We start from the raw sequence: 12,500 nt of genomic DNA, 5'->3' as shown, positions 1-12,500 counted from the left end.
TTATCGTATGAGTCCCATTGTACGTCGTACACAGGCAAAAATTATTGTACTTGTACAATAAACATCGTACGTCTGGCAACGCTGGTGTGATGTAGTTCAAATTTCTCCCCACAGCTGTGGGTGAGTAAACAGTCCCGCGTGTTAGATGTGTCTCTCATCCGTCTCCGCCTGAGACACACTACACTCGCCGCTCACCTGCATCGCCTGCGTCTGGCCCCAGACCCTCAGTGTCTCTGGTGCAGGAAATAATAGAACACTTCCTGTTACAGTATCCCCGCTTCCACTCACACCGTGACGTGCTACGCAGTCAGCTGTTAGCCCTGGGAGTCGTCAGCTTTGACCCGCCCACCCTGCTGGCGGCGGCAGGCGTCCACCCTCACAACAGTCAGCTGTGATCCGCATCACATGTGTCTTCCTTAAAAAAAGTCACGTCAGCTGTCACGCCTGTGATCGTATCATAGGACGTCATCAGGGTTCATAGATCCTGATCTCACGGCCCTAGACAAAGAAGATGCAGTTTAAGGAGTATAGAGTGGAAAGGGTATGTTCTTTCAAGTTTTATCGGTAAATTTACAGTTTCAACCAATACTCCACCCTCGACCCCTTAACCGAACATTGGGTTTCCATGGTGATGCAAGTGTAGTTTGGATGTTACGTGTGTTTACTCTTCCAGCCAACCACAACTTCAATATTCTTAGGTTCGTGAAAATTAATGCACCTGTAAGATTTTGTAGATATCTAGATTTTGAATGCTTTAAATTCCATTTATATGTTTATAGCAACTGCACATTGATAATAATGCCAAGAAAGTTTTTAATTATATTTTATTTGCCATATATATATATATATATATATATATATATATATATATATATATATATATATATATATATATATATAGCAACTTAAAATGATAAGATCAGACTACCTTTGGTTAGAATAGGTAAGACTAGGTTAGCATTGGTCATTACAGTAACCTAGTCAGAGCATGGGAGAAATTTTAGATTTTTTTTTATTACGTGTTCAGTAATTCAGTAATCTGGCACACTTCATTCCACTTTGGAGGTTGGGCAGTTCAATGGTGCATTGCTCAGCTCACAACTGAGAGCTTGCAGGTTTGATCTTGATTCATGGCAGTTTCTTGGTGAAAGAGGAAGCACACTCCTGTAATCCCAGCAGAGGTGTATGGTCTTGGCTGCCTGGCTGGGGGATTCATCAATCACTTCTCTTCCACTACACTACGTGTTGCACCTCAAACTTCATTCTTATTATCTGCTGTCAGTCTGTCCCTCATGAGGTGTTGTAGGAAGACCATCAGATCAGAAGACATTTTTCCACATTCACTATACTGAGATCCACCCACAGGCTCCACCCTCTGCCTTCTACATCCCGGATTTCATCACGGTGGAGGAGGAGCAGCACCTCATACACCAGGTTTATGCCGCCCCCAAGCCCAAGTGGAAGGAACTCTCTCATCGACGCCTCCAGAACTGGGGTGGACTCCCTCACCCACGCGGCATGGTGGCAGAACACATCCCTGCGGTGCGTAAGTTGGTCCACTGCCTTGAGCATTTTAGAGATATCATCAATTTATTTTTGGGACCCTGTGATTTTTTTTTTTTTTTTTTTTTTTTTTTTTTTTTTTTCTTTATTTTTTTTTTTTTACACATTAATATTTTTGGGACCCCATTAATATTTTGGGGACCCAATGAATGTTTTTGGGAACCCACTAATATTTGTCAGACCCCATTAATATTTTGGGACCTCATGAATATTTTTTGGGAACCCTTATGAATATTGTTGGAATCCCATGGCCATTTTTGGGACCTGATTAATATTTTTTGGATTCTTCCAATGTGTGGTCATTGCACTGTTGCATGCTATTGTTAAATGTGTATGGTGTTGCCCTCTTGACTGCAACACTACTACTGGCCCCACACCACTACATCACAGGGAGACAAGCAATGCACCACCACCAGGAATAAGGTGACCGTCAGGATGGTGTGTGCAGGAAACTCAAAGGAAATAGGGTAAAAGTGGATAGGAAAACAACAATGCAGGTTTGACTCGAATTCCGAATGATGTCATCGTCATCCTTATTTTTTAGTTTATCTATTTTATCTTATTTTTTATTTGTTAATTTATTTTATTTCATTGTTATTATTGATTCTTATTTATTTATTTTTAGTTATTTTTTCTTGTTATTTTCCCTAAAGGGTTTGGACATCTTATGAGTGTCCAACATTTTTTTGCGGTCATAAACAATGTCTTCCCTGGTGTTCTCCTGTCTTCCTCCACACACCATCTCCAGGTCTGTGGTCTTCCCTCTGGTCTGCAACTTGGTAGGATAGAAGAAAGTCATTGACTAGCTTTCTGCTCCTCCTGATGTACTGCTCCTCCCCCACAGTGGCTGCAGCAGCACATGGACAGCATTGCAGAGCTTGGTGCCTTTGGAGACAAGCGGCCAAACCATGTGCTGGTCAACGAGTACTTAGCAGGCCAGGGCATCATGGTGAGGCTGCACACACACACACACACACACACACACACACACACACACACACACACTCCCCATATAGTGTAGTGATTAACACACTTGACTCACAACCAAGAAAGCCAGAGTTCAAGTTCCAGGCATGGCAAGGCAGATGGACTTAATGTATAGCCCCTGTTCAGCAACAACAAGCAGGTATGGGATGTAAGCCAAGGGGTTGTGGCCCCATTGTCCCAGTGTGTGGCATGTGAGTGGCCTTATAGCAGTTGTTTGCCAGATGCACTAGAAGCTTCATCCCCAAAACTAGGTAAAGAGCCTTGTCGACACAAGCATCAAGCAGGGAGTGAAACAAGTCAAGACTTATCTAAGGTCTTCCTTGGGCAATCAGCAATCAGTTACTGAGACTTAAAATAGTGTGTGTGTGATTCTAGTAATGGCTTAACATTGATTCTGCTTCATTAACAAAAAAAAAAAACATGAGAAACTGATATACCACTTCTTTTGTCTTTAATAATAATCCTAATGAGATGTAAAGAGTTAAAGAATGTTGACAACAATAAGATAACTTAACTTTACCCAGCTTATCTTATCCCTCCAGAAGAAATAGCTAGGATGGTTGATTTGCATGTGATCCGCTTATCATAACCACCACACTGCTTCCTTGTAGCCCCACGTGGACGGCCCAATGTTCTACCCAACCATCACCACCATCTCCCTGTCTGGCCACACCCTGCTGGACCTGTACACACCACGGCCACCAGACAACATGCAGGAGGAAATGACCAGCAAGGAGCAAGACAATTCTGAAGACAGTCACACGTCAGCACCCTCAGCGTTTGAGAATCGGTACGTCGGTTCTCTGTTCCTGGCCCCACGCAGCCTCCTGATCTTGCAAGATGACATTTACACAACGTACCTCCACGGCATCGCAGAGGTTGCTGAGGATGTGGTGTCCAGGGATGTCCTCAACCTACCCAACATCCCTCACACCCCTGGGGACACTGTGCAGAGGGACACAAGGATATCGCTGACTATTCGGCATGTCCCCAAGGTACTCAAAAACAAGGTGTGGTTAGGGGGAAGTAGACGTTGAGCTGTCTTTATCTTTCATTCCTTTTTTTGCTATATTTTTTTAATCTCTAAGTACGTAAGGGAAGCTGCAAGAAGACATCAGGCCTATACGTGTCAGTCTGTGTTTGAAGTGTGCCTCTCTCTGTTTCCACCTTCTATCATCATCCAGAAATTTGTCTGTGGGACTTTATAGGGAAGTTTTGGTTCTGTGAGGTTATTATTAAACTCTTTTTTTCTTTCCTTTTCTATTTTTGTGTATCTCTCTCTCTCTCTCTCTCTCTCTCTCTCTCTCTCTCTCTCTCTCTCTCTCTCTCTCTCTCTCTCTCTCTCTCTCTCTCTCTCTCTCTCTCTCTCTCTCTCTCTCTCTCTCTCTCTCTCTCTCTCTCTCTCTCTCCAAGAATGATGTGGTTTTAGTTCAATACTCAAACTGCTCACTAAAATAGATATGTTGGCCTGAAGACTAGTGTTAAGTGTTGAGATTTTTATACTACAGCTGTGTTGTGTTGTGTTGTGTTGCATTTGTTAGATTAAGGTACTTCAGTGTGTTGGGTGCAGTGTGTGTGTGTGTGTGTGTGTGTGTGTGTGTGTGTGTGTGTGTGTTAGGAGGAAAGAGAGAGGGAGGTAGAAGGGGAGGGATCATTGGACATTTGGTTTATGATGAGGCAGACAATACTGACATATGTAATGAGTTTCTAGTATTGGTGGCTGTAGTAGTGCAAGTAGCAGCAGTACACCACTCAGCAGCTGTAGCTTCCTCAGACCCCTGACATCATTAGTAGTATTAATAGTAGTAATGGTAGCCTTAGGAGCAACACCTGAAGTAATAGTAATAGTGGTAATAGTTCCTTAAGATTGTCGGTTAATAGCAAAATTTATATAGACAATGACAAGAGGCTGTGATTTGAGCATAGGTGGGCATTATTGCAATAAATTATTGAGGTGATTTATTGCGATAACTATGTCGGTGTACGAGTTATCCGATAATTGTTGTTATCGATTCATCGGTGTCACTGGTACTTTTGGTTCCAAGCTAGCGATAGTCGATAATTTTAGTATTTGACACATGAGCATGATGAAGTTTTAAACTTTCCAAATCAAATGGAGTTACTTTTGATAAGTGAAGACAGGATAAACATTGAATTAGAAGTTTTCTAAGATTTTTTCAAAGTTTTCTAAGATAAAAAAAAATAAAGATTTGGATTTATTGACTTTTTATATGAAATATCAATATCTATTACTAGTATCAGAATTTTGGATTTATCAGTTTATCGTTAGTTGGTTATCGAGCGGTAAATTTATCATCGGTTATCTGCTGTCAGTTATTGCCAATAAGGTTATTGTTATTGATTTATTGGTCATTGTGATAAATTTTTTCACTATTGCACTCAGCTATGGATTTGAGTGTGTGTGTGTGTGTGTGTGTTTTGGCTAGTCGTCTTTGTGGGAAGAGTGAGCCTGGTGAAGACATGTGGATAGTAACTTTATAAAGCCGTTGCTGTGATTGACAATGTTGTGATATTACAGATAAATAAACAGTGGCATTTGTACCGGTCGTCATTATAAGGAATACTCCACACACCTATCACCACCAAGTTACCACTCTGTGTTGTGAGGGTGAGGAAAGTGTTGGCATGTTTGAGAGAAACTTGCCTCTGGTCTTTTGTCCCCTCGCAGGATGGGAGGCCACAAAGCCGTTAGTGATGGAAGAATGTGAAAATAGCTACATATTCTGCAGTAAAAAACAGTGCATTAGCTCCAGATGTGCAACTTTTGTGATTCTGGTGTGTATGGGATTGGCAGGAAGAGATGAATCTAATACTTGTGAGGGGTTACACCTTCCTTACCATCATACCCAGCTCTGAACAGGCACATTGCATTAACTCCTCAGTTTTTCCTCCATATTATAAATCTTTATCATCATTTTCTCAAAGCAGATTTTGGAATTAACCTGCTTTGTGTGGTGCCTTGATCTGTCCAGTGACTGAACACCAGTGTCTTGCATGAATCCCAGTGCATGGTGCTGTGTTCAAAGTCAAGCTGCTTTGTCTGCCATCCTCTCGTAGTGACAGGAGCCTTTGGGATGAAACAGCAGGAGACGTGAAGAAAAACTGAAGACTGTATGGTTAGATGCCACATGGAGGAGGCAGTAGACACCTGCCGAAACGATAATTACTCCCAGTGAGGTCTAAAGCACTGTTCAGGGGGTGCTGTGAACTTATCATTAAACCCAGCTATGACCTCACAGAACGTTTCCCTTTGTGTCTCACAACACAAGGGGGCAGTCACAGCCTGCCCTTTAAAGACAACTCTCTTCCTCCACACAAAACTACAAGCACCTAATAACACACAAACCCTTCACTCAAAAATTTTAAAATCATCATGGCGACTCCTACACCAGCCTCGGAGTCCCCATCTGGGGAGGGGACCATAAATGTCCCCAGGTCAGACTGGGGACATTTATGGTCACATCTCATCTCTAGCTAAAACAGGTTCTATGAAGTTAGGCGTTCTGAGATGTCTCCGCCAGTTTTTCTCACCCCCCCAGCTGCTAACTCCGTACAAGGGCCTTATCCGTCCATGTATGGAGTATGCTTCACATGTCTGGGGGGGTTCCACTCATACTACTCTTCTAGACATGTTGGAATCAAAAGCTTTTCGTCCCATCAACTCCTCTCCTCTAACTGATTGTCTTCAGCCTCTCTCTCACCACCGCAATGTTGCATATCTAGCTGTCTTTTACTGCTATTTTCATGCTAACTGCTCTTCTGATCTTGCTAACTGCATGCCTCCCCTCCTCCTGCGGCCTCGCTGCACAAGACTTTCTTCTTTCTCTCACCCCTATTCTGTCCACCTCTCTAATGCAAGAGTTAACCAGTATTCTCAATCATTCATCCCTTTCTCTTGTAAACTCTGGAACTCCCTGCCTGCTTCTGCATTTCCACCTTCCTATGACTTGAATTCCTTCAAGAAGGAGGTTTCAAGACACTTATTCTTCAATTTTTGATCACTGCTTTGACCCTTTTATAGGACTGGCATTTCAGTGGGCATTTTTTTTTTATTGGATTTTTGTTGCCCTTGGCCAGTGTCCTTCCTACATTAAAAAAAAAAAAAAAAAAAAAAAAAGACATGCAAACATGAACTGCTTAGGTTTGATATTTCTTATTAGTGAACAAGTTACATAAACTGCAGAACAAATTCAGCACAGTTGTCAGGAGGTGGTAGACCAATGTGCTGTCTGTGGTTTAGACAAAATTTATCATGCAACTTAGTTGTGGGTGCTTTTCAGAGCTTGAAACTTAGGCCATAAAGTTAGGCTCTGAATTCTGACTTAACAGTTCTATAAACTTACAAGGGTGTCTTGTGAGTTACAAACTGTAGTAATAACTTTTTACTGTACTATTGTAATAATTTGATACATTGCACCTCACATACTGAACAATTACAGTTTGCAGTGTGTCACTTGAATGCCTCCCAGCCCATAGACTGGTCCATCACAGCGGTGGGACCTGCATTGACTATCGGCATCGTGGAAACTTGAGAGTTATTAGGAACAATAATCATACGAGTAAGTTTAGTATTGTGCATCACATTATTTGAAGAGTATGAATGCTTCTCCCAAGTCTTTCAATACGACAGACAACACTTCAATTTCCAACACCAAATATTCAAATACAAAAATATCCAAATACATTATATTTGAGAACAATCGAATACAAATAGTCACTCGTGCTTGAAAGACGTTAGAAAGAGGATGATAGTGACTGAAGGCAACATGAGAGGGAGATAGTGCAGGTGTACTAGGAGTGAGAGAAGTGCATTTACTTCGCCAAACAGTGACAGAATGAATTGCAGTATGTGGGGAAGCCTTACACTCAGAGCTGTGTGGGCTGGCACATGTAGAGGAAGAGGCAAAGGAAGCACATGTGGTGTCTGAAGAAGTATGGAGCACAAAGGAAAAGGTGCAAGAATAATGTGGGTGCATTGTTGAACTAGATTAATGGAGTATGGCTTGTGTGTGCAGGTGTGGTCATGCTGATGTAGAAATAATGGTAATGGCGAGTGAGAGACATTCTGGAAGGAGATGAATGAATATTTAAAAGTCCGAGTGAGGAAGCAAGGAGACCAGGGGTGGATCTGAATGCTGATGAAAGTGCTATACCTTGACAGATATCGAAAAGAACAAGAGAGGAACTAGAACCAATGTAATGTTGTGGTGGTTGTAGTAGATGTTAAAACAAAACACTCTTTAAAAAAAATTGTAAACAGCTAAAAGAAAAACCGTAGGAAGAAAATGGGTAAGGATAGGTAACAGATTAATTTCATTGGCAAAAGACTGGGAAGGAAAATTAAATGGTGTTTGTGGTAGAAAATAGATTTGTTGGTAAGGAACACCAAACACCAGGTGACCCCAAAATATGGATGAAGGGGAGGTGTGTAAGGATGAAAATAATAAATAAATAAATAAAGTAAAATAAAAAAAACTTCCGGATTTCAATTAAAAGTTAGGAAGAAAAAAAATAGTTTATTGAAAGACGTACTATAACAAAATTCACTGACAAAGAAAGATTCAGAGGTAAAGTAGGGAAAGAGAGGAAGTAGCTATTACAAGTATGTGGGAGCAATAAAGCTGATTTATTTCAGCTGTGGTAAAAAAAAAAAAAAAAAAAAAACGAAAACGAAGATATCAGGGCTTAGAAAATGAGAAAAAAAAATCAAACGAGATAAAAAAATAAAAAATAAATGCATATAAGTAAACAAACCTTAATATAGACTTATAAACAGACACGAAGAAGAGAAGCAGTGAAAGAGTAACAGCCAGTATAGTGACCTCATAATAGCTGTAAACATAGAGCGGGGTGCAGTAATACCTCTAACACGGTGTATGCAGATGAGGCGCGGACGTGGCTTGAGAGGTAAAGCTATCTGACGCATGCAGGGAGGGGAGAGGTGAGAGGGCGGGTTGACGGGGGTGGGGGGGGAGGTACATGATGCTGGAAGTGCTGTTGCTGGTGGAGACGTGACAGAATGACATAACCATCTTGCTGTTTCTCTTTAAGCTGGCCTTGGAGATTGAATACTGATAATAGTTGTAGAGGTGGTAGTAGTAGTAGTAGTAGTTACTCCCAGTGAGGTCTAAAGTACTGTTCAGGGGGTGCTGTGAACTTATCATTAAACCCAGCTGTGACCTCACTGAACGTTTCCCTTTGTGTCTCACAACACAAGGGGGCAGTCACAGCCTGCCCTCTAAAGACAACTCTCTTCCTCCACACAAAACTACAAGCACCCTAATAACACACACCCTTCACTGAAAAATTTTAAAATCATCATGGCGACTCCTACACCAGCCTCGGAGTCCCCATCTGGGGAGGGGACCATAAATGTCCTCAGGTCGGACTGCCTTTCTGTCGACGATCCTAAGTGTCTTGACACCCCCCTCAACTTTTTCTTCATTAACTTCTGCAACATTCGCGGTCTAAGATCTAATTTTCAATCTGTAGAACACCACCTCTCCTCTTCTAAACCTCATCTTCTTTTCCTCACTGAAACTCAGGTGTCTGAGGCAACTGACAGTAGCCCCTTTTCTGTTCCCTCATTCCTTCTGTTCCTTCCTGTTGTCTGTTCCTTCTGTTCCACTCATACTGCTCTTCTAGACAGGGTGGAATCAAAAGCTTTTCGTCTCATCAACTCCTCTCCTCTAATTGACTGTCTTCAGCCTCTCTCTCACCGTCGCAATGTTGCATATCTAGCTGTCTTCTACCGCTATTTTCATGCTAACTGCTCTTCTGATCTTGCTAACTGCATGCCTCCCCTCCTCCCGCGGCCTCGCTGCACAAGACTTTCTTCTTTCTCTCACCCCTATTCTCTCCACCTTTCTAACGCAAGAGTTAACCAGTATTCTCAATCATTCATCCCTTTCTCTGGTAAACTCTGGAACTTCTTGCCAGCTTCTGTATTTCCATCTTCCTATGACATGAATTCCTTCAAGAGGGAGGTTTCAAGACACTTATCCATCAATTTTTGACCACTGCTTTGACCCTTTTATGGGACTGGCATTTCAGTGGGCATATTTTTTTTTTATTGGATTTTTGTTGCCCTTGGCCAGTGTCCTTCCTACATAAAAAAAAAAAAAAGTATTGATGGTGGTGGTGGTACTAATAGCATAGATGGTAATAGTAATATTAATAGCGTTTAATAGTATTAGACATTTAACATAGAAATTACTGTTAATGATACAAAAATTCTCTCTCTCTCTCTCTCTGTGTGTGTGTGTGTGTGTGTGTGTGCGTTTATTTATTCTGGAGGTGGTGGTTTGGTGAGGCAAGTGGTACAAGTGATAATTAAAGGTTGCATACCAAACCGGACATTAAACAAACAGACACCATAAAACAAAGAAGAAGAAAAAAAAAACGAACACTTACACCACGAGGGAGATGTAGCCAGTATACAAAAGACAGAAACAACAAAAATAAAGTTAGAAAATACACAATAAAAAAGAGAGAAGCGAAGATGGATGTGTAGAGAATACGAAGCTGAATATACATGAAAAAGACAGACAGAAGGAAAAAAAAAAAGAAGCTATTTAAGTGAAAGTGGCGAATTTAAACATAGAAGCAAATCAGCCTGTCAGATATTGAGTAAGCAGTGCCAAAACAAAGCCACACACAGCTGAACGAAGACTAGTGAGACAGGGTGAACGTAACATGGGAGGCGGGATCCCAGACAGAATGGCCATGCAAGGTAATTAACGGTTACAAAAATTTGGCCATAACTTCAGAACTTCCCACGAGAAAGAGCGTAAGATCAAGTAACAGTACCAAGACAGCCAGCACGCTCCCAGGGGACGCTGTAATGTGGCAGGCGAGGCGCGGCGTGGAGTGCAAACCAAGGTACATTTCTCTTTCGCCCTTAACGATGTGGCTTCGTAGGCGACTGAGAGACTGGAAGGCGTCCGCGCGTGGCATATACGATAGCACACCACCCCCCGGGGCCTCTCCTCTCTGTAGTGCTCATAGGCAAGTCAGACAGGGGGTTAATGCAAGGAAAGGTCAGCGATTGGGGGGAGGGAGGAGCTGTGCATGAATACCGTAGTCTACCATAAGGTTAACGTCCGGCTGAGCTCATTTTCTATGGTGACGCTACCGCTTTGGCCGCCCACCTCCGTTCCCTTGATCGGCCTGACCCATATTTTTGCCTCAACGAGCTGCTCTTTGCACTTTCTAAGATATTCTAGGCTGCCTCACGGTCCTGCGATGAATAATGAGGCGGTGATACCTAGTCTCGCGGGCGAAATAACCCTTTCCCTGCTGATAAAGAGTGGGGAGTGAGGAGTTAATTTGATACCGCGTAACATCAGAACGTTCATTAAATAACACCCAGGCGATTACTGCGAGAATACTGCCGAGGATGCTAAAAAGAGCGAAATAATAAAAAAAATAATGAAATGCTCGATATCTGCACCTCGTAAACCCACATAGGGATAAATTAAGAGCAAAATGCATCATGTTACGGTATAATTCTGTCGTACGTTGCAATTTAGAAGGCCATTAGATGTGAATAGTGAAGGGTAAGGCGCCAATCTCTTTGTTAGAGAGAGAGAGAGAGAGAGAGAGAGAGAGTGTGTGTTGGTGGTGGTGGTGGTGGTGACATATAGATTGACTAGCAGCTGTGGACTTGATCGTCTATGCAAGGTAATGGAAGACTTCAACCTCCTTGTTCTTGGTTATTTATGAACAGGTGTGAAGCGGTGATGGTGGCGGCTGGTGGGGGGTAGGGGGTGGTTAATAATGGCGGACTGTAACCACCACCACCACCTCCACCAGCACAAGACCGTATCAGCCGCCCCCTCTCTCTCTCTCTCTCTCTTTCTCTCTCCTCTCTTCCTTCTCTTAACTCAGCAAGTCATCTCTTCTTCACTCCTCTCCTCCTCTGTCTCTCATAAGCTTAACTGCCTCTAGTTCTAAGCTGGGAAAGCATAATTATAGTGTGTGTGTGTGTGTGTGTGTGTGTGTGTGTGTACGGTTCCCAGTGAAATATTTCCGTCCTCGTTGACACACACACACACACACACACACATACACAGCAGTCCCTCCTCTTGTCTCCTGCCCAGCCTGCCTTTCCTCCTGCTTTCCTCCCTCCCTCCCTCCTTCCCTCCTTCCCTCGCCCTCTCACTGCCTCCCTCCCTCTCCCTCACTCTTCCTGCGCCGTGCTGGGTTGAGTAATGAATGTGCACTCGCTTTGTTCCCTTTCCGCTCATTTTCGTTCATGTTTGGGAGGGAATCACCGCGTTCTCGCTCTCCCGCTCTCCCTTCTTCCCTCCCTCGCTCTCCTGTGCTGTATAGTCATCTCTCTTGCCTCCTTCTCCCTGTGTCTCCCTTCGTTGCCTCGTCCTCCCTCACCTCACCTCACCCTAGGCTTGCTAGTTAAAACGGTGTACTTTCTTTTTAAGCTCGAGTTATGTACGGCATTGTTTCCTCTCTTGCTCTGCGCTATTGTCATTAGGGACCTGTTATTCTTTTCTTTTTGTATCGCCTCCCTGTCTCTCCGCCTCGCTTCGTTTTGCTCCGTTCGCTCCCCCTCCCGTCTCCCTCTCTTCTTTCTGTGTCTCCCTCCCTGCTTCTCTCTCTCTCTCTCTTTCTCTCTCCTCTTAACCAGTACCCAGGAATGGTATGCGTTCACAGCCGCCACCGCCACCACCACCGCCGCCGCCATGAGTACAAGAGTTTTGCTATACATGTACGAGAGTTGCAGGTGGTCATTTGATTCCTCCTCCTCCTCCTCCTCCTCCTCTTCCTCTGCCTCCGCCTCCTCGTCCCCTCTCTTCTTTCCTCTCTTAAATTCACTTCGGTGTATGTTTATCTTCCTCTCTCTTTGTGGATTTGCAGTAAAGATTTTTATTTTCTCACTGAACTTCCTTCCTTTGTGTGTGTGTGTGTGT

General features: G+C 43.1%; 2 protein-coding genes across 12 annotated transcripts in view; both read left to right on the top strand.

Annotated features, from left to right (window-relative positions):
• Positions 1-5,495, top strand: part of LOC135094845 (alpha-ketoglutarate-dependent dioxygenase alkB homolog 6-like) — a 23,271-nt gene extending 17,776 nt beyond the window's left edge. For 3 of the 10 annotated variants that reach the window (XM_063995275.1, XM_063995274.1, XM_063995273.1), the window contains 4 exons: positions 270-541; positions 1,366-1,542; positions 2,408-2,512; positions 3,162-3,906. In XM_063995275.1, the coding sequence (XP_063851345.1) occupies positions 512-541; positions 1,366-1,542; positions 2,408-2,512; positions 3,162-3,587 (738 nt within the window). In that variant the 5' untranslated portion in view covers positions 270-511 and the 3' untranslated portion in view covers positions 3,588-3,906. Of the gene's footprint in view, positions 1-77; positions 699-1,365; positions 1,547-2,407; positions 2,513-3,161; positions 3,907-5,089 lie in introns of those variants that run through there. The other 7 variants (XM_063995277.1, XM_063995278.1, XM_063995271.1 and 4 more) reach the window with 6 other exon arrangements.
• A 5,607-nt stretch (positions 5,496-11,102) lies between these two features.
• The window catches only part of LOC135094847 (spidroin-1-like), a 77,022-nt gene continuing 75,624 nt past the window's right edge, over positions 11,103-12,500 (top strand). For both annotated transcript variants that reach the window (XM_063995289.1, XM_063995284.1), the window contains exon 1: positions 11,103-11,253. The gene's annotated coding sequence lies outside the window, so the exon portion shown is untranslated. The remainder of the gene's footprint in view (positions 11,254-12,500) is intronic.

This window comes from Scylla paramamosain, chromosome 47, assembly GCF_035594125.1.
Source record: "Scylla paramamosain isolate STU-SP2022 chromosome 47, ASM3559412v1, whole genome shotgun sequence".
Taxonomy (NCBI): Eukaryota; Metazoa; Arthropoda; class Malacostraca; order Decapoda; family Portunidae; genus Scylla; species Scylla paramamosain.
Note: the sequence above shows the minus strand (reverse complement) of the source record. Positions and strands in the feature narration are given on the sequence as shown.